Source organism: Eucalyptus grandis, chromosome 3 (assembly GCF_016545825.1).
Source record: "Eucalyptus grandis isolate ANBG69807.140 chromosome 3, ASM1654582v1, whole genome shotgun sequence".
Taxonomy (NCBI): Eukaryota; Viridiplantae; Streptophyta; class Magnoliopsida; order Myrtales; family Myrtaceae; genus Eucalyptus; species Eucalyptus grandis.
In genome coordinates, this window is record NC_052614.1 from 51,981,694 (window position 1) to 52,005,136 (window position 23,443).

The 23,443-nt window shown below is 38.8% G+C and overlaps 2 protein-coding genes across 2 annotated transcripts; both read right to left on the reverse strand.

The window, feature by feature from the left end:
• Positions 1-3,976: 3,976 nt before the first annotated feature.
• On the reverse strand, positions 3,977-9,992 carry LOC104437676 (RNA-dependent RNA polymerase 6). Its single transcript, XM_010050671.3, is given in 4 exon segments — positions 3,977-5,081; positions 5,962-8,192; positions 8,195-8,731; positions 9,839-9,992. Coding segments are annotated over 3 exon segments (3,585 nt in total). The 5' UTR covers positions 8,676-8,731; positions 9,839-9,992; the 3' UTR covers positions 3,977-4,208.
• A 6,340-nt stretch (positions 9,993-16,332) lies between these two features.
• On the reverse strand, positions 16,333-20,755 carry LOC104437677 (RNA-dependent RNA polymerase 6). Its single transcript, XM_010050672.3, has 2 exons — positions 18,019-20,755; positions 16,333-17,379 (listed from the first exon to the last, which is right to left on the reverse strand). Exons 1-2 carry the CDS (start codon positions 20,731-20,733, stop codon positions 16,504-16,506), a joined length of 3,591 nt encoding a protein of 1,196 aa, XP_010048974.2. The 5' UTR covers positions 20,734-20,755; the 3' UTR covers positions 16,333-16,503.
• Positions 20,756-23,443: the final 2,688 nt, after the last annotated feature.

Below are 23,443 nucleotides of genomic sequence, written 5' to 3' on the forward strand. Positions count from 1 at the left end.
GTTTCAGATGGTCAGGCATAGGGACAATCTTTCCAGTCTTGGGAACATCAACAGCAGCGGCAGCCAACTCAGCCAATAAAATGCATTTCTCATCCAGAGCGCCATGTTCGCTACGATCAGCATGAACCACGTACGCGTTGCAGATTGTTGTCCCCAGGTTCTCATTCAGGATGTGCTTAACAAAGAAGTCTACGATATCCTGCAGAATTGAGCCACATCATGAAAAAGTGGGAGTTTTTATTCAGCAAATTTACAGATCTGGCCTATCAAGTGCTAATAAAGAATTTTAAACATCTCTCACTACATATCTGACTGCCTAGTGGCACAAAAAGCTAATGTTCTTTGCTGAATTAACTGTGCTAACTGCGTGTTGTAGTAAGTTTATGGGCTCCAAAGAAAATTAATCGAGAGACAGGTTTTAAAGATACTTTTGCTACTCCTCAGATTAAACCAATGCGAACTTCCAAATTACAAGTATCTTCTGAAAATGAACCAAAGGGGGGAACATCTAGCAGGCACCATCAAACTTGGACAGATTAGGTGGCAGAAAGAAAATGACCGCAGTAAGCAAAAATTGTTCATGCACACAGGCTCGTGCTTTATTTTATCTGTCCTTATGACGGACATCTGCAACAAGCCTCTTAAGATCCAACCATCCACTAATTTTTAAGAACATAAGATAAAACTAAATACAAAAGATGCATTGCAAGAGTCACCATTTATGTTAATTTAAGCATAACGAAATTAACCGTTACTGGTTGGAGTATAAATCAAATGCAAAGGCACATTGTTCCTAAATTGAAGTTGTTCCAATTCAACTAAGTCTGAATGCTTGTCGAATAACACAGCTAAATGACAATTACCTTCTGGGTAACATCACGGGGCAGCTTTTCTCTTCTCCAGATTCATACTGCACGGGAGTCCAGCTCTTCTTACTTGGCGGAACAAGATTTTCTTCCCCCGTGACAAAGTAGAGGTCCCCGTCAAGGTCACTCCCTGAAGCCTCATTGGCGTGAGGCCTCTCCCCATTTTAAGGAAAAACAAGACAATCATACAAATGGTGTAGCTCTGGAGCATCAACTGCTTCCAGAATCCTTACATCACCGGGGTGCAGACACGGATTTTTGGCTACTACAACATACCCTTTAATCCCTTGTCGGTTCTTTTTAGTCTCGGAAAATCTGGAGCCGTATTTTATGAAGCAGTTCTCCATGGATGGACTAGACACTTGAATAAAGCACTGACCTAAAACCAGCACTCGACATTATCGCAGCAATGTTTCCCTATCTGGAATGAAAAAGAAACTAAGGACAATCGAAAAAAAGAAAAAGAAAAAGAAAAGATCCCGGTGCTACTGTCGATGTTCAATTGTTCCTCCCAACGATTTTGCCTAGAGCCGCAACGCTTCCTGCAGGCCGCGTGTGCCAAGTCTCTTGAAAGTAATACTCGTGTGGTGATGATTTGGGAAGAATCGCTTCGGTTACTGCACCAATTATAAGCATTATTTTTGTTTGCATCTGGAAGGGTGGAAAATTTTGTCCCAAATGAAGACCGAACATCAGTTCAGGGAATCAAATTGAGTAGGAGCACGGCATGAGACGAATTCTGCAATTTGCCCCTCGACTTTTTATTTGCTTATATCACGCGAGGGCCGCATGTTCATTTTTGGGGGCGGTGATCAGTTCCAGGTTTCTTATAAGTGCCACTTCAAACCTAAAACCAATCCATTGGTATGTATTTATCATTTTTTGGTACCTGAAACTGATGTTGTCACAGGTTCAGAATCTAACGGTTTTATTTTTATTTTTTTCAAAATGAAAGTAAACGTAACAACACAAATAAAAGTTTCTTATTTATCAATAGCAACAATCCATAAAAGATGAACATGTAAAATAAAATAAATAATAAAAGGTTCAAAAGACAAGTTATAGAACTTAAATCATCAATCGTTTAGGAGAAATTGTTCCAAATTCTAATCACTTGAAATCCAAAAAGAGACAACGATCATAGTTAATTACTTAATAATAATATTAAATTTTAAATTACTATTGACTAAACTAAAATAATTGTTAGAACAATTTAGTTTCAACTAGTAAACTCTATAATCTCCTTGTTAAGACAATCCATATATGAGAGAGAGAGACTAAAAATAGTCACTCATTAATATATATAAAAAAATTATAATATATAAAAATATAAACATCATTTTAGGTTTAGGTTTAGGAGAAATATTAGGAATTTTACTTTAGGTTCCCGGTTCTCGATCTCGGTTTTGGTTTGGTTCCTATGGGAACCGGCAATTCCTATAGAAGTGTAACTAGGAATTGAACCATCTCCCCCTAGAACTTGGAACCAAATAAGTTCTTATCGATTTGGTTCTCCGGTTCTTGGTCCCACCATGGAATCATACTCACTCCTAATCTTTGGTGCATAGTCGGCATTTTCCATGCATAATTGGACATAATATGAAATGAATTGTGATTAAAGGTCAATTTTTAAGGATCCAATCAATCATGAGATAAATTATCGAGATCAAAATTGAATAGTGACGATAGTGCATAGACGTATTTGATAACTTGTATGGATCCACGATTTTTCGTGCAGAGTAGGGGTGATCGATTCTTGGTCCTCGGTCTAGTCCTACCCAAGACCGGGAATTGGACCATGAGGACCAATTCCCAATTTTTGGGATTGAGGATCGGACCAAATGGTCCTAGGATTGAGAACTAAATTTTTTTTTTTTTTTGGTCGGTAAGAACTAATTACTTAGCAAAAAAATTATAAATTTTTTAAAAAAACATTGGAGTTGGTACTATTTTAGGGTTTATTGCTATGTTTAAGAAATTGACATATATATATATATATGTATATATATAAATATTTGAAAAAAGAAATTGGTTTGGTCTATTTCCCCTTCGAAATCAGGAACCCGATCGAAAATTACTGGTTCCATTTTTATAGAACTAGGAACTAGACCGATGCCTCCGGGAAATGGACCAAACTAGTTGGTTCGGTTCGGTTTGGATGATACCCAGTTTGGATGGTCCAATATGCTCACCCCTAATATGGAGTGCTTGCTAACTTCCTTGAGAAGGTCTTGTTTTGAAAGCTCTTTCTATTTTCATGGCCATATAAGAAAATCCTATTTTATATATCTCTTCTCTTTGTTCTATAATATTTCTTTTTCTCCTTCCACCTTTTCCTTTTTTCATTATCCATAGCCAGAGCCCATGTCAATGATTTCCAGTTGTGCCATATAGGACGTCTAGTAATGAATTAGCAAAAAGAGAAATATTACAAAATTACTAAAAATTATCAATATCAACGCCGACCGTCTCATCAGTATTTACGTCAATAATTTCCAACAAAAATTAACCAGATGGATTCAATCAGCAAATTGCAAAAATGTTTATGACTTGTTGGATAATTTTCCCGACTAATATATATGTTCTTGGTCTTTGGGCTCCTCGTACTATGTGATATACATACGTATATAATCAAGTGATTACGGATGTTTAAAAGCGAGGGGCTTAAATAGATGTCGAAAAAGGATGATGTGAAAATGTGTGCTGCACGTAATTTATCTTGATCTTTAATGTCCAAGTAGAAAAGCATAATTATGCAATATCGAGAATGTGGGTACATGTTGGATGTTATTCACCGAAATAACCAAACTTCAGCTCTAGCAAATCCTTTGTACTTGAGGATCAAATCGATTGATTCACGTTTTGGAAAGTGAAACTTAAGGCATCTAATGCGTTTAGAGACTACGTAAGGGGACTTTCATGAAGAAGCTAGAGCACTTCTTAACTTTTTTCCCCTGAGAAAGAAGGGGAGTTGGGTCATGCTCTCAAGTATAAGATGTGAATACATGTATAGCCACTTGTACAAGCTTCTTTCAGCAGATTAAGATAGTGTCATCAAACTTCATCTGCATGATATTCGGGGAATGAATGATCAAAATCAGAGGTCAACAGATTCCAAAGAGCTCAGGGCTACTGCATTTTCAACCATGGGGAGAACAGTTTACATATCTATACACTCTCCAAAATGGTTGTCCTCAATCGCCAGAATGCTTCATAATTGATAAAAACACAGTACAAACAATTTGAAATATAAAATAGATACCCACTATAATTGGCAGAGTGGACTTGCTACCAAGAAAATCCTTGGCAAAGACCCAGCGATGGATTTTAAGTAGCCGATCGCTAGATACGGTCCGCAATATATTCGAAAAGAGAGTTGATGGGCTTGGCCGAGTCAAGATTCCCACCTCTTTGGTTCCGAATCTTTATCCGAGCGAGGAAGTCAGTGGCAATCCAAGCAAAGCTTAACATCAAGGCGCTTGTACCTCCGTCATCGTCCTGACGCAAGTCCACCGACTTCTTCACCCAATCTGAATGGTAGGTGACCTGGTACCAAGCTGATGCCTTTCGCTCATACAGCAAATTCCTCTCTTCATCACTCAATGACTCGGAATCTGAATCCAACCTTTCGAATATTTCTCGAAATTCTTTCCTTAATGCAGTGTAAGAGTACTTGAGTTTCTCCTTCAATTCCCCTTGCTTGCGGCTTGCATACTTTGGCATGGACCAAACATGTCCGGTCACCAACTCTTCTTCATTGTTCACTTTGTACTGGCCCAGAAGCCCGCTCAGCTGCCCATCATAGGAGCACTTATGGTCCCAAGCTTTGGAAATGAAATCTGCAGCACCCGGAACCTCCAGACTTGTATCATAGGGAACATCCTTAGGGAGGCTCAGTTCAGAGGAATTCAAATCCTCATCACAAGCATCTTTAATCTGACGGTAGAGTCTACCCAAGATTTTAGTTGATTTGTAGGTTTGGTGTTCTGCTTTCCCCATGAAGTCCGGGTACTGTTTTGGTTTCAGATGGCGAGGCATAGTGACAAGCTTTCCAGTCTTGGGAAAATCAACAGCAGTGGCAGCCAACTCAGCCAAATGAATGCAGTTCTCATCCAGAGCCCCATGTTCGCTACGATCCGCATGAACCACGTGCGCATTGCAGATTGTCCCCAGGCTCTCACTCACAATGTGCTTAACAAAGAAGTCTATGATATCCTGTGGAATTGAGCCACATTATGAGAAAGTGGGAGTCTTTCTGCAGCAAACTTACAGATTAGGCCTATCAAGTGCTAACAAAGAACTTTAAACATCTGTCACGATATATCTGACTACCTAGTGGCCCAAAATGTTAATGCTCTATGCTGAGTGCATGCTGTAGTAAGTTTATAGTGTCCAAAGAAAATTAATTGGGCGATGGGTTTTAATAATACTTTTGCTACGCCTTAGATTAAACCAACAGGAACTTCCAAATTACAAGCATGTTATGAAAATGAACTAGAAAGGGGGAACATCTATCAGGCACTATCAAACTTGGACAGATAAAAGGTGGCAGAAAGAAAATTACTACAGTAAGCTGTTAAAATATTCAAATGATAAACTATGTCTTCATCTAATAGCTTAAGCTTTTAGAACAATTGGCAATGGTCCTATCAAACTCTCACATGGTATTAGAGCTGCAGGTCCTGAGTTCGAATCTTTACAGGTCCCATTTACCTCCCCAATCAAATTTCCATGTTTAGTAGGCAAAAAGACCAGACTAAGCATGAAAGGGAGCATAAGAATATTTAATTAATAAACAACGTTTTTATCTAACAACTTAATCTTTTAGAACGATGGGAGAACTCCTACAAAAACATCACATAAGCAAAAAAATGTTCATGCACACAGCCTCGTGCTTTATTTGATCTATCCTTATGAAGGCCATTGCAACAAGCCACTTAAGATCCAATATTCCACCAAAATATAAGAAAATAAAATAAAATTAAATGGAAAAGATGCATTGCAAGAGTCACCATTTATGTTAATTTAAGCATAACAAAATTCACTGTCACTAAGCCTAAATGCTTGTGAAATACCAGAGTTAAATGACAGTCACCTTCTGGGTAACATCACGGGGCAGCTTTTGCTCTTCCGCAGAATCATAATCCATGGGAGTCCAGCTCTTCTTACTCGGTGGAATGAGATCTTCTTCCCACGTGACAAAGTACAGGTCCCCATCAAGGTCACTTCCTGAAGCTTCATTTGTGTGAGGCCTTTCCCCCTTCTGAGGAAAAACAAGACAATCATACAAATGGTGTAAATCTGGAGCATCAACTGCTTCCAGAATCCTTACATCGCCAGGGTGTAGACATGGATTTTTGGCTACTACAACGTACCCTTTAATCACTTGTCGGTTCTTTTTAGTCTCAGAAAATCTCAAGCCATGTTTTATGAAGCAGTTCTCCAGGGCTGGACTAGACACTTGAATAAAGCACTGACCTTGTTCAAGAACTCCTCCCTCATCCAAACAGCCCATCAGCCACCTCCCAGAGGGAACGAAGATTCTAGCCTTTTCCCTAAGGTCCCACAGTTGTGCTGCTCGTATGCACATGAGCATGCCTCTTAAATGAGGTTCTGACTGGGGCCTAAAACCAGCACTCAACATTATTGCAGCAATGTTTCCCTGCTCGGCACAGGAGGATGTAAGGACATCAAATGCAACTTCTGAGTCAACAAGCATCTGGTTTAATTTGTAAACCATTTTTTCCTGCATGTCCCAGAATATCTCATCTGGAACCTTCAATGCTGAAAGCAATGTCACAATCTGCCTATTTAAAAAGCCAGGCTGAAACCTGGTCCAGGAACATATTTCCAGGATAGTGTGGTTCGAAAGGAATTTGTTCATACTACGCCTCAAAGAAAGTCGAATCCCATCACCCTTGCTAGGCCAGCAGGCGACTACGCCCTTGTAACCGGCATAACGAATCTGATATGCAGAAGGTGTGTTGAGTTCCAGTTTCAGCTTCTCTGCTACTTCCCTGGCAAGATCAGGTGTTATCGTGCCAATTCCATCAGAGAAACAATAGCCATTCCTCTCAATATCTGGAAGATCATGATGTACTTCCTTTCGTGGAACTTCCACAGTTGCGTATGTGGATGAGAAGCACTGTCCCATCCGAGCAGTACATTTTGCAACATTCCTGTTATTGAACTTTCCCATCCATGCCCTGATCTTGTTCACATTAATTGCTTTGTCCTCAGCAAAAAACCAAGCGGACCGGTCCCTTAGTTGGTTTGATGAGAAAGCCAGAAATGAGTATTTCCGGCCGCAAAGATAAAACCCATCTGTCATTATCATCCTCACCCTTTTAAAAATTTTAGTCTTCTGGGAAAAGGAGACTGACTTCATATCCTTTAAGATGGGTGCAACATAATAGTTGAGGACATTAGCATTCATTGTCTCCTGGCCTTCATCCATAAAGGTCACCCTCAAGAACCTGTCAGCAACATCCTTATATTGCCGGAGCACCCTGTTGGATAGCTCCAATTCAGGTGGAAGACAATGCGCTTTGGTTGGAGTTACAACGAGCCTCCTTATCTCAATGATGTCGTTCAACTCTTTCTGGTTTTTAACAAGTTTGGGATTCTTAAGCAGCCATTCTTGGACAAGTTTCAGTCTCTTGTATGCATCGAAGACCGGACGTTTGTAAGAGCAAATGTGCTTTAGTGCTGCAATGTTCACCTCCTTTGGTTGGCTTTTCAGTAACTCAAAAAACCTCTCTGATAGCTGGTGTTGGCTGAACACATTCTTGTGAATGACGGCATTCAGCAAGAACATGATATCAAAATGTATCCCCTCTTGATGAATAGAGAAAAAGGTGTCTTCCATTAGCCTCCCAAAATTAGGCTCATCCCGGATCTTCAGGGGCCGTCTAGGGGAGGATTCCTGCACTCTTCGTTCCCTAAGATAATCCATGGCCTTCTTCAACTTCGGTCCATGGCGTGGCGGAACCGACACTCTGTAGGTATTACATCGACCGACAGCCCCACTAGCTGTTAAATCTGTAGTTCGAATCCAAGGATCTTCATCATCCAACAAGTCAAATGGAACCGAGACTTCCACATTGTCATCAGCAGTTCTATAAGACACATGAGGAGGTGAGGCCAGCTGCAAGAGTACAACAATTGACGAAATTTCTCTGTACTGTTTGATCTCATTGATATCCCTCACCAAGAACTCCATCTTAAAATCACAATTTATCACAGCATAGAAGGACAGGTCCTTGAAAGAAAACGCCGTTTTCCTGGTGAAGCAGAACCTGCACTTACTATCAAAAGGATCAACAAAAATTCAACCCCAGATGAGGGTCCTCTCCACGCCACCAGAAACTCTTCCGGCGTAATCAAGGTTCCTATCTCTAGGCACACTTCAGGCAACTTATAAGGAGTGGTAGTCCTCCTCCTTTGATTCATATGGAATGGATTCTCAGGTCCCAGGTTGACTTTCAATGGTTTATTGTTCAAAAAGAGCCCATTGTTCTGTGAAAGTTCATAAGCTGAAGATGCAGCTTCAGGCAAAGCAAAGTGCACAAAAGCATGCGGCTCCACCTTTCTATACTCATCCACTATCTGGATGGTGTCAAAACTTGTCACCTCAAAGTCCGGATAAGACTCTGGGGGCGTCCAGGAAGTTTTCAATCTGCACCTCCAGATAAGGCCAACTGTATCTTCCAAATACTCCACCAGCTCTTTTGCTGTCACATTTGGATCAAATCCACCGACACCAATTTGAGTCACCACTGTGTCCTTCCCAGCTCCTTTTGACTCCATTTTTCTCCAAACACAACGTTCTTGAAAAATAACTATGGATGTTGCTCTATTATCACCTGCAACAGTATCAAAATCCCAACCAAATCTCTTTCTCAAACAATGTTATTCATGGAAATTTTTTCTCAAACTCAAGAATGAAACCCATACCCTGCTCCAATTTGACAGGAAAAATAGGTAAAAGAATGACGTCTTTGCAGTGAACTAATAAAGAATAAATGCAAAACATCAAAAGATGTAAGTTCCATAACATGTCTACCATAGAGAGGTTCATGTCTACCATAGTGAGGTTCTTAGCTCAAAAGAAATATAAGGTATCATATCTAATAAAACCAAACCATATTCAGGTGAGGCATGAATGATGGTAACTACGTTGACCAGCTAGTATATCAAGCAGAAAAGACAAGTTCACAGAATAGAACAACGTAAAACAGAACGGTAGCTTTCACTAGTAAAAACGATGCACAGAAATGGGAAAATAGAACATGTAAGTAAGGAGATTGTCTAAGATATATCCCCAGCGTCCTATTGATGATCAAATCCTTTCTGCAGCAACCAAAGGACAAAGCCCAACTCTTCCGAGCCACAAGAAACTTCTCTTCTCAATTTCATATCTATAGCACACCACGATAAAGACCAAACCACCCACCCCAATAGCAGCAAGTAAATGACAATGAGAAACTTCATTTCTCTAACCCAAAATAAGCGTACTCGTTGAGCTATCTTCCCTTTATTTTCCTGATCAACGCTAACATCTTTCAAGGTTCAATTATCTTTCAGGCACCCACAGAACAAAAAGCAGCTAAATATACACAAGCCAAACGAAACTGATAAATGTCTTATCCGCCCTCAACCCTTTACCCGAAGCATCCAAAAATACACCGTGGTTACAGCTACCGCGCGAAAAAAAAAAAAAAAAAACCACACACACACACACACACACACACACACAAGAACGGCACAATGTCCGTCGAAAGGCGAGGACGAACGGCCCGAACGGACGATCGGAGGACGACCCAGAACTGCAAAAGCAGCGCCGAATGCAAAAAGACATTGCTTTCGGACCGAACTCGCAGAGCTGGTCCCTGCGCGTGCCCCCCTCGAATCGGCCTACTGAGCAAAGCGATCGATTTGCAGCAAATGAGGAGCTGAATTACAGTTATTACCTGGGGGATCGCGTCTCCGTGGTGGCCGAACCGATCCACTGGAAGATCGATCGGCCACGCAGACACTCAAAGAGAGCTGATGAGCGTGTATGCGAGAGAGAGAGAGAGAGAGAGTGAGCTTTGAGAGAGGGAAAGACGAAAGGAGAGAGAATATATAGGCACGCCAGGAATGAAACGAGAGAGAGAAGAAGCCCCCCCCCCAAAAAAGGTGCTTCTATTCAATTTTTGGTCACCCTACTTTCATCTTATGATAGATTTGGCCCCCCAACTAATCTCTAATCACAATTTCACAGACAAATTTCACATATTTCCTGTCTAATCTCTCGAGGGTAATACTCATGTGGTGATCATATATGAAGAATCGGTTCGATTTTTGCACTAATTCTAATGTCTCGGCGCCATATGTCAATCTTTAGCACTTAGTCCAAATTATTTTCCTTTGCATTTGGATGGGAAATAAATATGCCCCGAATTCAAGACCGAAGAAAAGTTCAGGGACCTGAATTGAATAGGCACACAACACAAGGACAAGTTCTGTTACTTTCCTTAGACTCTCTATTTGCATATACCACATCGTTGCCGCATGCTTGTCTCCGCGGTAGCCGGCATTTTTCATGGGCATTTGGACGGAACGCGGGACGGGATTGCGACGAAAGATTGGTTTAAGGACCAGATCAGAAGTCGCGGGAGAAAGTACGGGGTAAAAATCCAAAGAGCAACGATAGTTAGATGGAGGGAGAATGTTTGTTCGGTAACTTGTTGGAGTCCACAGCTTCCTCGTGGAGTGCTTGGCATCTTCCTTGAGAAGACGCGCTTGGTAACCTCCTTTTTGAGCTTAAGACAACCTCCCTGAGAAGGTCTTGTCTTGCATTGCAAGGCCAAAACAAGAAGATTCTCTTTTCTTTCCCTTTCTTTTTTTTCTTTTATATATATACACATACACACATTCCCTTCCAACTTTTCCTGCTTCATCTTTTCCTTTGCATTGGGGTTTTCATTACCTTATTGCTTCTCTCATATAAGGGGGTACTGATACCATGAGTGTGGCCCATAAAAAAAAGAAGAAAAAAGAGCTCAAGTAGATGGTCCAAACATGAAATAATCCTCGAAACTATCGAGCTGGAGTATGGTAGGGGTGGTGAGAATTTTTTATGGAGTGGTGAAATGCATAGATGGAGTAACTAATGGAAAGATCTATTATTTTGTAATTGAAATCTAACATTGATTTCAAATGTCGATGTAGTTAACATTGGCTTCGATGTTGATCGCTAAATTGTTTCTAATTCTTGTGTAGCCATGGTTCGAATGTTTTAGTGTTCTTTTACATACTTTTATGTTCTATTATTTTTGTAGTTCCAGTTTTTCCCTAGTCAAAGCTATCTCTTATTTTCTTTGGCTTTAATTGATTCTAGATACTGCTAATTGTAACCACTTGGGTTTTTATCATTTCCACGTGAGAAGAATGAGATAGGGAGTTTGAATTCCCATTTTCTTTGAGGTTGGGGTTGGAGACGATTCAAATTCAAGTGTAGATTTCGACTCTTATGCTATGTAATGAGATGCGGTAAGCAAAAGTTTGAGAATGAAAGTTTGAGTAAGAGTAGAGTAGGATAAAAAAAATACTAATTGTCATTTTTTTTAACGTGATTCATTTAATTAAATTTGTATTATGTTTTTTGCTATTTCCTATTGTGCCTTATCTCCATCTCCATGTTCTTTATTGTATTTCTTCTTACGTTTATGACAAACTACTATTTTGACGGATGAAATTGATAACTTTTCGAAAACCTAAAATTAGTAACATTATGCGAATGACAATCTGTCTTTGCTATCATTCCATCTATGAAAAATCCATTGACTTCCCGTGTTTACAAGGCACTCTGTTTGACCAAATCTAGACTTACCTAGAACCTTCTCGTAAAAAAATTAAAGGTAAATATTCTGAAAAATCCTAAACTAGTACATCTGCAATAAATTTACCCAAAACTAATTTTTTGACCACGAAAAACCTAAAACTGGTATATTTGTGACAAATTTATCTCAAGTGACCACAAAAATCTTAAATTGGTACACTTTTAAAAAATTTACCCTAAACCAATTTGTTTAATCACCACAAATCCCAAACTAGTATAATATACCATTTGTTAAATTAGATTAATAACATAAAAAAAACCACAAAAATAATACAATTGTGACAAATATATAGTAAAATCCCAAACTAGTATACTAATCCACTGTCACATGTCACCAAACTTAGCAATTTGATAGTAAAATTTAATGAAAACTAATATAAGGTAAATTTGTCATAAGTGTATCAATTTAGAGTAAATTTATTAAAAATATATCAGTTTGGAGTTTTTTGTGGTCAAAAAATTAGTTTGAGATAAATTTGTCATAGGTATACCGGTTTAGGTTTTTTTAGGGTATTAACTCAAAATTAAAAATTCCTTGCACGGTTTCTCATTTTTCCAATTGAAATAAACGCACAAGAGTATGATTTTTAATTTAAAAGATCAAAGAAAAGGTTAAATTTAAAAATACGAGGCAGGCCGAAGACCTAAACACAAGATCTGACCATACAATGAACAACAGGTCCTCCACTCTTTTTTCCAGTTCTGATAACTAATTTTCTAATTACTACTTTAACTCGGTTAGTGTTGTAGTTTTAGGTTATAGTTGCTCATACCGAATTTAATTTATGATTTTAAGGCAAACTCTTGCTTTGATTTAGGCTGAAATAGGGTCTCTATTTTTGTAGGAATTTCATCCTTTTCAAATTCTAAAGGAAAAGATATGTCCCTCCCCCCCAAAAAAAAAAAAAAAACACGATGTCCTAAAATGTTCAGAACAAAACTATATTTTGCACCAAACTACACATCAAAGATAACCGACGCAAGGCTCATTCAAAATGTGTTGGGCATTAAAAAATAAAAATAAAAATAAAAATGGAGAAGGATCAAAGATGGATAATTACCTCCAAGCCGTGCTTCGGGCGTTGCTGATCGAAGAGAAAGAGCCTAGAGCGAGATCGAGAATGAGAGAATGTGTGAGGGTGTGTTGAGTGTTGTGTGAGGGAATAATGAATGGAAAACTTGTATATATACCCACATACCAAAAAAGGTTACATGCTTTCATTAGGTTGTTGCTATCGCGGCAATAAAAATTTAAATTAATTTTATCCGGCTTAGATCCCGCCATTATTATCAAGGATGGCAACCAGGACGGGATATATCAAATTGCCCGCCCTTATCCGTGGTCTCATTTAGTAGGAAATCTTAAAATTTTGAATGTATTTGAAATCCGATGTGGCGCGTGATCCAAAAATAGAGCTTGATTAACCACAATACTAGGATAAAACATTTCGCCCAATAACACCAAAGTAAAAACCCAAATCCCTCTCTCCCAATCCTCAATTAGATTCGATATCTAGAGTAAATGTTATATGGAGAGAAGATATAATAAATGGCAGGTTTTGTTCGCTCCATTTAGATTGCATTTCGGATATCATCTTCAAACTTTATTAGATTCGAGATTGAGGTTTCATTTATCTCGCAGCAAACGATCGCTTGTATCGATATAAAAATGAATAAACTAAAAAGAAATTTTTTCACCAAATTTATGAAAATGTTTAAATATAAATTATTGTCAATAATGAAAATATTTTTCATTGATTACTTATGGCTCACACACCCCAATTTAGATTGAAATCACTACACTATTCCTTACAGGTTCTACTCTTGATTTAAAGATATTTCTTACATTTTTTCTTCTTTTTTCTTTTGTTTTAATTTTACTAGATACAAAATTACCATGCTCTTGACAAACAATAATTATTAAGGTTAAATATGAGGCCTACTCTTGATTTAAGGCTAATGCTTGCCTTTTTTTTTTTTTTCTCTTTTTTGGTTGTTTTTTTCTTTCTCATGTGAAACAAAATTTGCTTACTTCTTCTCTGAAAAATATTTTATTTGGTAGATAATTAACTGATCATTGTGTTTCTAATAAAAGAATAATTATTTTGTTAATATTTGTATTTTTTTACTAGGAAAATATTATTTTAAAAAAACTTAAGCACAAGTGAGAGGATAACCTTTGAATAAATCATGTATAATGCATACATCAACTACAATATTCAATTTTTGAGTAAATTATTGTAATTTTGTACTAAAATTTGAAGTCGAAAAATCACAATCATGAGAATATTCTAAGGAAATAAAGTAAATAATTTGTGGATAAAATTAACACTTTTTTACTCTAATATATGATTAGTACTTGCTTAAATTATAATAATGGAGAAATAAATTTAAAAGAAGACAAGCATAAAAAAATGTTGAAATGTAATGGGTGCGGAAGAAGCAGTTAGGGTGAAAAAAAATTATTTGATAGGGATGTGGATAGATTATTTTTTTTTTTTTATAGTGAAATTGAAAAAGAAGAAGGAAAAAAAGGTAAGAAATAATTTTAAATCAAGGATGGGATATGCAAGGGATAATATTGTTAATTCAATATAAAAAAGGGTGTCACAAATAATTTTAAATTAAGAATGAGATTTGTAAGGAATAATATTATCAATTCAAAATAAAAGAGGGTGTTAGAAGCCAATAAATGAATGAAAATGATTCGAGCCTAGTTATTTGTGACAAACCAAAAATCTCAAACCTACATTTGTAATAAATTTGTTCTTCGTTATTTTCCACTAAATTATATTTTTTTTTTTTTTTTTGGGTAAAGTTTCACTAAATTAGATTAATAACATGAAAAATCACAACTGAGTGTATTTGTGACAAATTGATGGTAAAATTCTAAATTGGTACATTAGTCAACTATCACATGTTATTCAACTCAATAATTTGATGGTAAAATTTAATAAAGATTAACGAAGGGTAAATTTGTCACAAATATACTAATTTAGAGTTTTTGATGGTCAAAAAATTAATTTAGAATAAATTCACCATAAGTGTATCGGTTTATTGACCTATATAATAAATGGCAGGTTTTTGTGCACTTCATTTGGATTGCGATTCGAATATCATCTTAAAACTTGACTAGAATTTTAGACTTAGGAGTCATTTATCTCACGAGAAATAAATAATTTGAAAAATATTTTCATCAAATACGAATATGTTTAAACATAAATTATTGTTGGTAATGAAATTTTTTTCATTGATTAGTTATTTCAAGCAGTACAATCAATCATTTGAAAGAAAATATTTTTCAAATTATTTATGCTTCACGAAACAAACCTCTTTCTACTAATAATCGAAGCCTAGTAAGAGGAAAACAGCTAAAGCTACACATTTGCACCCATAAAAAGAAAAAAAGAGAAGCCATCCATTGCTATATAAGATCCATCCCGGTAAAACCTCGAATTTAGCTTCTTGGTTTTGAACTTGACCGAACTTGCGTATGCAACATCATTCGTCATGCACGCCCTCAATTCGACCACCGGAATTCGCAGTCTGCTCGTCTTAAGTGCTCCTCCCTTGCTTTGCGCATACAAAGATCACGCGTAAGCTTACGACCGAACCTAGAAGAGGAAGATTGAATCGTGGTCTGTCATCTTGTATCGAGAATAGAGCAGGCCAAGAGATCTGGTACGCTCGTAAGTCCACGTTTTTGGAGATTCTGGAATTGCTTTCTGCAACCCGAGACTTCTAGCATTGCCTGCAAGGCTGCAACCAACGTTCATTTCCGGGGAACTCGAGCTTACCCTGCAAAGCCAACGAGACTCGCCAGCTTTGAACTCCATTGAAGAGATCCTCAGAGTTCACATCACTGCCTTTTCATTGAGGACACAAGACTTCTGTGAATTCACATAACAAACAAAGTGAAACCATTTTCAGATCAGACAGCAAGTTTTCAATGAGGTAATCAGCACGCGAAGTGCGTACAAGAATTCTACTGGAGAGTTCAAAATCTGATCCATCTCCGATTGGCGGAACTTCATAGTATTGCTCTGCTGACAGTCTACCAAGGTGACTGAAACTAAAAATGCTAAGAACGTTGTTGCGATCTTGCTTCTTAGGATGTCTCTGTTTTGAGATCAACCTAAAGACAAATGGACTGATACAATTTTTGCCTCGGAGAGCAAGATATATCCTTATGCTTTTTTCTTGAATAGTGTTCCATGTGGAAACAATGCAGGGTGCAAGCATTTGCAATTTCAACTGAGATTAAGACGTTTGGCCTCCTTTACTAGAAATATAATTCTATGTTTGATTACGGAGAATCGACGGCCGGATCAAAAAACAATCGGAGCTGAGGACGAGCAAATTAAAAACATCGTGCTTTGATCTAAAAATAAGTGAATACAGGTATAGCCAGTTGTGCAAGCTTCTTCGAGCAAATTAAGAAACGTCAATGTCATCAAACTTCATCTGCAAGAAATTTGGGGATTGAATCATCAAAAGCAGAGTTCAACTGATTTCACAGAGCTTATGACTACTGCATTTTCAACCATCCACAGCACATTTTCCATATCTATATGCTTTCCAAAAGGCTCGTTCCAATGTCCTTAATTTCCACAAATCCTTGCAATCGATAAATTCACAAAACAAACAACTTGAAATATGAAATGGATACCCACTACAATTGGCAGAGTGGCCTTGTAACCACAAAATTCTTGACCAACACCTTACCATGGATCTTACAGCTAATCACCACTTTCAGATACGGTCTGCAATGTACTTGGAAAGAGAGTTGATGGGCTTGGCTGAGTCAAGGTTCCTACCATATTGCTTCCGAATCTTTATCCGAGCAAGGAAGTCAGCAGCAATCCAAGCAAAGCTTAACTTCAAGGTACTTGTACCTCCATCATCGTGCTCATGCAAGTCCACTGACTTTTTCACCCAGTTTGGATGGTAGGTAACCTGGTACCAGGCTGATGCCTTTTGCTCATACAGCAAATTCCTCTCTTCATCACTCAACAACTCATAATAGGAATCCGACATTTCGAATTTCTCTCGGAATTCTTTCCTTAATGCAGTATAAGAGTGCTTGAGTCTCTCCTTCAGCTCCCTTTGCTTGCGGCTTGCATACTTTGGCATGGACCAAACATGACCAGTCACTAACTCTACTTCATTGTTCACGTTGTACTGGCCCAGGAGCCCGCTCAGCTGCCCATCATAGGAGCACTTATGGTCCCATGCTTCATAAATGAAATTCGGAGCACCCGGGACCTCAATACTTTTATCATAGGGAATATCCTTAGGGATGCAATTTGGTTCAGAGGAATTCAAATCTTCATCAAAAGCATCTTTAATCTGGCGGTAGAGTCTGCCCAAGATTTTAGTTGATTTGTAGGTTTGGAATTCCTCTGTCCCAATAAAGTCTGGGAACTGTTTTGGTTTCAGATGTCGAGGCATAGTGACAAGCTTTCCAGTCTTTGGAAAATTAGCAGCAGTGGCAGCCAACTCGGCCAATAGAATGCAGTTCTCATCCAGAGCCCCATGTTCGCTACGGTCAGCATGAACCATGTGCGCACTGCAGATTGTCCCCAGGTTCTCATTCAGAACATGCTTAACAAAGAAGTCTTTGATGTCCTGCGGAATTGAGCCACATAGAAAGTGAGGGTCATTCAGCAGCAAAATTAGAGATCAGGCCTATCAAGTGCTAATAAAGAAGTTAAAACATCCTTCACTACATATCTGATCGCCTAGTGGCACAAAATGTTAATGCTCTTTAACTATCCTGAGTGCATGTCCTAGTAAGTTTACAGCGTCCCAAGAAAATTTTATGGGAGATTAGTTTTAAAGACGCTTTTGCTACTCCTCAGATCAAACCAATGGAAACTTCCAAATTACAAGCATCTTCTGAAAATGAACCAGAAAGGGAAAAATATTATCAGGCGCTATCGAACCTGGTCAGATAAGGTGGCAAAAAGAAAATGACCTCAGTAACTGAAAAAATGTTCATGCACACAGACTCGTGCTTTATTCTATCTATTCTAAAGAAGGATACTGCAATAAGCCCCTTAAGATCCAACATTCCACTAATTATTAAAAACGAAAATAAAACTAAATGCACAAGATTCATTGTGAGAGTCATTTAAGCATAATCAAAATAACTGTCACTGGCAGGAGTATAAATCAAATGCCAAGGCCCATAATTCCTATACTTAAGCTGTTCCTATCTTACCAACTCTAAATGCTTGTCAAATACCACATCTAAATGACAATTACCTTCTGGGTAACATCATGGGGCAGCTTTTTCTCTTCTCCAGAATCATACTGCATGGGAGTCCAGCTCTTCTTACTAGGTGGAATGAGATTTTCTTCCCACGTGACAAAGTAGAGGTCCCCATCAAGGTCACTCCCTGAAGCTTCATTTGTGTGAAGCCTCTCCCCATTTTGAGGAAAAACAAGACAATCATACAGATGGTGTAGCTCTGGAGCATCGACTGCTTCCAGAATCCTTATATCGCCAGGGTGTAGACATGGATTTTTGGCTACTACAATGCACCCATTGATCACTTGTCGGTTCTTTTTAGTCTCAGAAAATCTGGAGCCGTGTTTTATGAAGCAGTTCTCCAAGGCTGGACTAGACACTTGAATAAAGCACTGACCTTGTTCAAGAACTCCTAGCTCATCCAAACAGCCCATCAACCACCTCCCAGAGGGAACAAATATTCTAGCCTTTTCCTTGAGGGCCCACAGTTGTGCTGCTTGTATGCAGATGAGCATCCCTTTCAAATGAGGTTCTGACTGGGGCCTAAAACCAGCACTCAACATTATTGCCGCAGTGTTTCCCTGCTGGGCACAGGAAGATGTAAGGACATCAAATGCCACATCTGAATCCACAAGCATCTGGTTTATTTTGAAAACCATTTTTTCCTGCATGTCCCAGAATACCTCATCTGGCACCTTCAATGCTGAAAGCAATGTCACAATCTGCCTATTCAGAAAGCCAGGCTGAAATGTGGTCCAGGAACATATTTCCAGGGTGGTGTGGTTCGACCGGAATTTGTTCATACTACGGCTCAAAGACAGTCGAATACCATCATCACCTTTCCTTGGCCAGCAGGCTACTACGCCCTTGTAACCGGCATAACGAATCTGATATGCAGCAGGTGTGTTGAGTTCCAGTTTCAGCTTCTCTGCTACTTCCCTGGCAAGATCAGGTGTTATCATGCCAATTCCATCAGAGAAACAATAGCCATTCCTCTCAATATCTGGAAGATCATGATGTACTTCCTTTCGCGGAACTTCCACAGTCGCATATGTGGATGAGAAGCACTGTCCCATCCGAGCAGTATATTTTGCAACGTTCCTGTTATTGAACTTTCCCATCCACGCCCAGATCTTTTTCACATCAATGTCTTCGTCCTCAGCAAAAAACCAAGCGGACTGGTCCCTAAGTTGGTTTGGTGAGAAAGCCAGAAACGAGTATCTCCGGCCACAAAGAGAAAACCCATCCATCACTATCGTCCTCACCCTTTTAAAAATTGTGGTCTTCTGGGAAAAGGAGACCGACTTGATATCCTTTAAGATGGGTGCAACATAATATTTGAGGACATTAGCATTGATCATCTCCAGGCCTTCGTCCATAAAGGTCACCCTCAAGAACCTGTCAGCAACATCCTTATAGTGCCGGAGCACCCTGTTGGATAGCTCCACTTCAGGTGGAAGACAATGTGCTTTGGTTGGAGTTACAATGAGCCTCCTTATTTCAACAATGTCGTTCAACTCTTTCTGGTTTTTAACAAGTATGGGATTCTTCAGCAGCCATTCTTGAACAAGTTTCAGCCTCTTGTCTGCATCCAAGACTGGGCGTTTGAAAGAGCAAATGTGCTTTAGTGCTGCAATGTTCACCTCCTTTGGTTGACTTTTCAGTAGTCCATAGAAACTCTCTGATAGCTGGTGTTGGTTGAACACGTTCTTGTGGATGACAGCATTCAACAGGAACATGACATCGAAAGGTATCCCCTCCTGATGAATAGAGAAGAAGGCATCAAACATAGGCCTCCCAAAATTAGGCTCATCCTGGATCTTCAGGAACCGTCTAGGGGAGCATTCCTGCACCCTTTGTCCCCTAAGGTAATCCATGGCCTTCTTCAACTTCAGTCCATGGTGTGGCGGAACTGACACTCTGTAGGTATTACACCGACCGATAGCCCCACTAACTGTGAAATCTGTAGTTCGAATCCAAGGATCTTGATCATCCAACAGGTCAAGTGAAACTGGTATTTCCATGTCATCATCAGCAGTTCTATAATACACACGAGGAGCTGAACCCAGCTGCAAGAATATAACAATAGACGACATCTCTCTGTACTGACTGATCTCAATGATATCGCTCACCAAGAACTCCATCTTAAATTCACAATTTATCACAGCATAGAAGGACAGGTCCTTGAAAGAAAGCGCTGTTTTCCTGGTGAAGCAGAACCTGCACTTACTATCAAAAGGATCAACAAAAAAATCAACCCCAGATGAGGGTCCTCTCCACCCTACCAGAAACTCCTTCGGTGCAATCAAGTTTCCTATCTCTAGGCACACTTCAGGCAACTTAAAAGGAGTGGTAGTCCTCCTCTGATTTGCATGGAATGGATTCTCAGGTCCCAGGCTGACTTTCAACCGTTTATTGTTCAAAAAGAGCCCATTGTGCAGTGAAAGCTCATGAGCTGAGGTTGCAGCTTCAGGCAAAGCAAAGTGCACAAAAGCATGTGGCTCCACCTTTCTATATTCATTCACTAAATGCATGGTATCAAACCTCGTGACCTCAAAATCTGGATAAGAATCTGGGGGCGTCCAGGAAGTTTTCAATCTACACCTCCTGATAGGGCCAACTGTATTTTCCAAATATTTCACCAACTCCTTTGCTGTCACATTTTGATCAAATCCACTGACACTAATTTGGGCCATCACTATGTCTTTCCTAGCTCTTTTTGTCTCCATTTTTCTTCCAAACACACTGGTCTTGTATATAACTATGGATGTAGCTTTATCATCACCTGCAACGGTATCCAAATCCCAATCAAAACGCTTTCTCATACAATGTTATTGTTGGAAAAATTCTCTCTACCTTAAGAACTATAAAACCATGCCGTGCTCCGAGATAATAGGAAAAATATTAAAACAGTGACATCTTTGCAGTGAACTAATAAAAGATATGCATGAAATATCCTTAGATGTAAGTCCCATAACATATCCACTGTAGTGAGGTTTTTTGCTCAAAAGACCTATAAGGTATCATATCAAACAGCACCAAACAGCATTATAGTGAGGGATGAAAGATCATAACTATGTTTCCAGCTACTATCTCGAGCAGAAAAGACAGGTTCACGGAATGGAACAAAGTCAAAAAGAGCAGAAGCTTTCAGTAGTAAAAGTGAAGCACAAAAATGGGAAAATAGAGGATGTAAGCAAGGCAGTAGTATAAGATATCCCCATTGTCGTATTGATGGTTTATTCCTCTCTGCAACAGAGAGAAAGACAGAGCCTGACTCTACCAAGCCACAAGAAATTCTCCGCTCGATTCCATAACTATACATGGTCATCCCACGTTAAAGACCAAACCAGTCAGCCCAGTGGCAGCAAGTAAATGAAAATGAGAAATTTTATTTTCTAACCCAAACGTACTTGCCAAGTTATTTCCCTTCTTTTCCCTGTTCAACGCTTACACATTCCATGGCTCCGTATCTTTCAGACATCAACAAAACCAAAGCAGCGCTATCTATACATCAACTCTTCAACGAGAATCAAAACGAAATGGAGGCATGTCTTTATCTGCCCTTAACCCTTTAGCCCAAAACATCCATAGCATTGTTGGTTACAGCTCTCACACAAAAAGGCTCCGTTTGAGATTGGAGCAGAAAAGGATGGAGGGGAAATTATAGAAATGATCCATGCACTATTGCCACTATTCAATTTGGTCCCGCTGCTCTCTCTTGTGAGAAAATTAGTCCCTAAATTGATCTCTAATCACAATTTTTGACAAATTCCGTATTTCTGACAAAATGTCGACGTTGATGCTAACTAAGCATTGGAGATATAAAAAGAAAGTTTAATGAGAAAATCACAAGAATGATCCTTGTACTGTGATTGATGTGTTGTGGTGGACTTAAGCAAATCCGAACGATTTTTATTGTGTATGAACCATAAGCAAGGGAACTTACACGTGCAGTTCTTATGAGACTTTCCTATAGGTATTTAATAACCCTACTTATATTGGCCGCTAGCACATTTGTCTTAACCATTGTTGATCCATGGCAAAACAAACATGTATTAGGCTAGAGTCATGACACTTCTCCCGGGCCACATGGGTTAATCCCTTGAAAGTAATGCTCACGCGGTGATCATTTAGGAAGAATCAATTCAAATTTCACAGCCAAATATTAATCTTCAGCAATTAGTCAACATCGTTTTGTTTGCATTTGGATGAAGAAAAAAATGTCCTAAAATCAAGGCTGAAGATTAATTTAGGGACTCAAATTGAACACGGGCATGATATTGGGACCAGTTTTGTAATTTTCCCCTCGACTTTTTATTTGCTTATACCATGTCCATTTTTTTATGCTAAGTCAGCATTTTCCTTGGACATTTGGAAAGAATATGGAATGTGCTTAAGGACCAAATCGGTCGCGAGATAAAAGTACAAGGACCAAAATTGAATAGTGACTACAGTAGAAGGACTATTTCGTAAATGGCCCAAGAAAAGTGTGATAACTTGATGGAGTCGGCAGCTTCCTTGTGGGGGGTTGCTTGATGACTTCCTGGAGAAGCTCTTGTGATAACGTGTTGGGCTCCACGGGAACTGCGGAGTGCCTTTGATGTACCCTCCTTGAGAAGGTCTCTTTGTCAATGCCTTTTCGACTGGCCAAACAAGAAGAATCTCTCAAATTTTCCCCATTCTTTTTTGTCATATATTTCTTCTCTTCCAACTTTTCCTTTTTATCTCTATTTTTTGGATTGAGGTTTTTAGTTAAGGGCGTACAAACATCGCGTGTTTGTGTGAAAAAAGGAGATAGAGTGAATGGTCAAAACATGAAACGATAAAGAAAGAAGAAATAATTTGCGGTTGAGAGAATGAACGGCGAATATTTCTATATCTTGGAAACTACCAAGTTGGAGTATAATAGCGGCGAAGAGAAATTTTGGTGGGCCGGTGAAATGCATAGATAGAATTAGGAGTGAATAATTTTATGTTCTGTACAAGTTTTATCTAAAACTTAGAATCCACCCGCTTGAAGAGGTTACTTATTTTTTGGAACCTAAAACCTACTTTTTCACAAGTTCAAAGTTTTCCCCAAGTTCCACTTGTATTATTAACTGAATGATTATAATAAGTAGTTACCTTTAATGACCACTATTAACAAAGTAAAAGTCTTAGTCATAAAATGAAATCTCAAACAAGTGGTTCTAAATTATGCACTTATAATCAAATACCATAGGATACCATAGGATTGCATGAAGATATAGACCAAGAAAAATATTTAAAAAAAAAAAAACCTGTTTAAGGTTCTAGTTCACCTACCTAGAACTTGGAACCTACTCGTCGAAATAAGTTTCTCAATTTTTGAAATCTAGAACCTATCTGCATACTTTAGAACCTTGAACTAGATAGATTCCTATCGATCTGTTCTTCGACACCCTTATATAGAGTGGT

Bases quoted from the DNA above. Each gene is read 5' to 3' on its own strand.
- LOC104437677 (XM_010050672.3), bottom strand. From the start codon at position 20,733: ATGGAGACAAAAAGAGCTAGGAAAGACATAGTGATGGCCCAAATTAGT. The intron at 17,380-18,018 runs GTAATTGTCATT...TCAATTCCGCAG, and splicing joins CCCATGATGTTACCCAGAAG to GACATCAAAGACTTCTTTGT.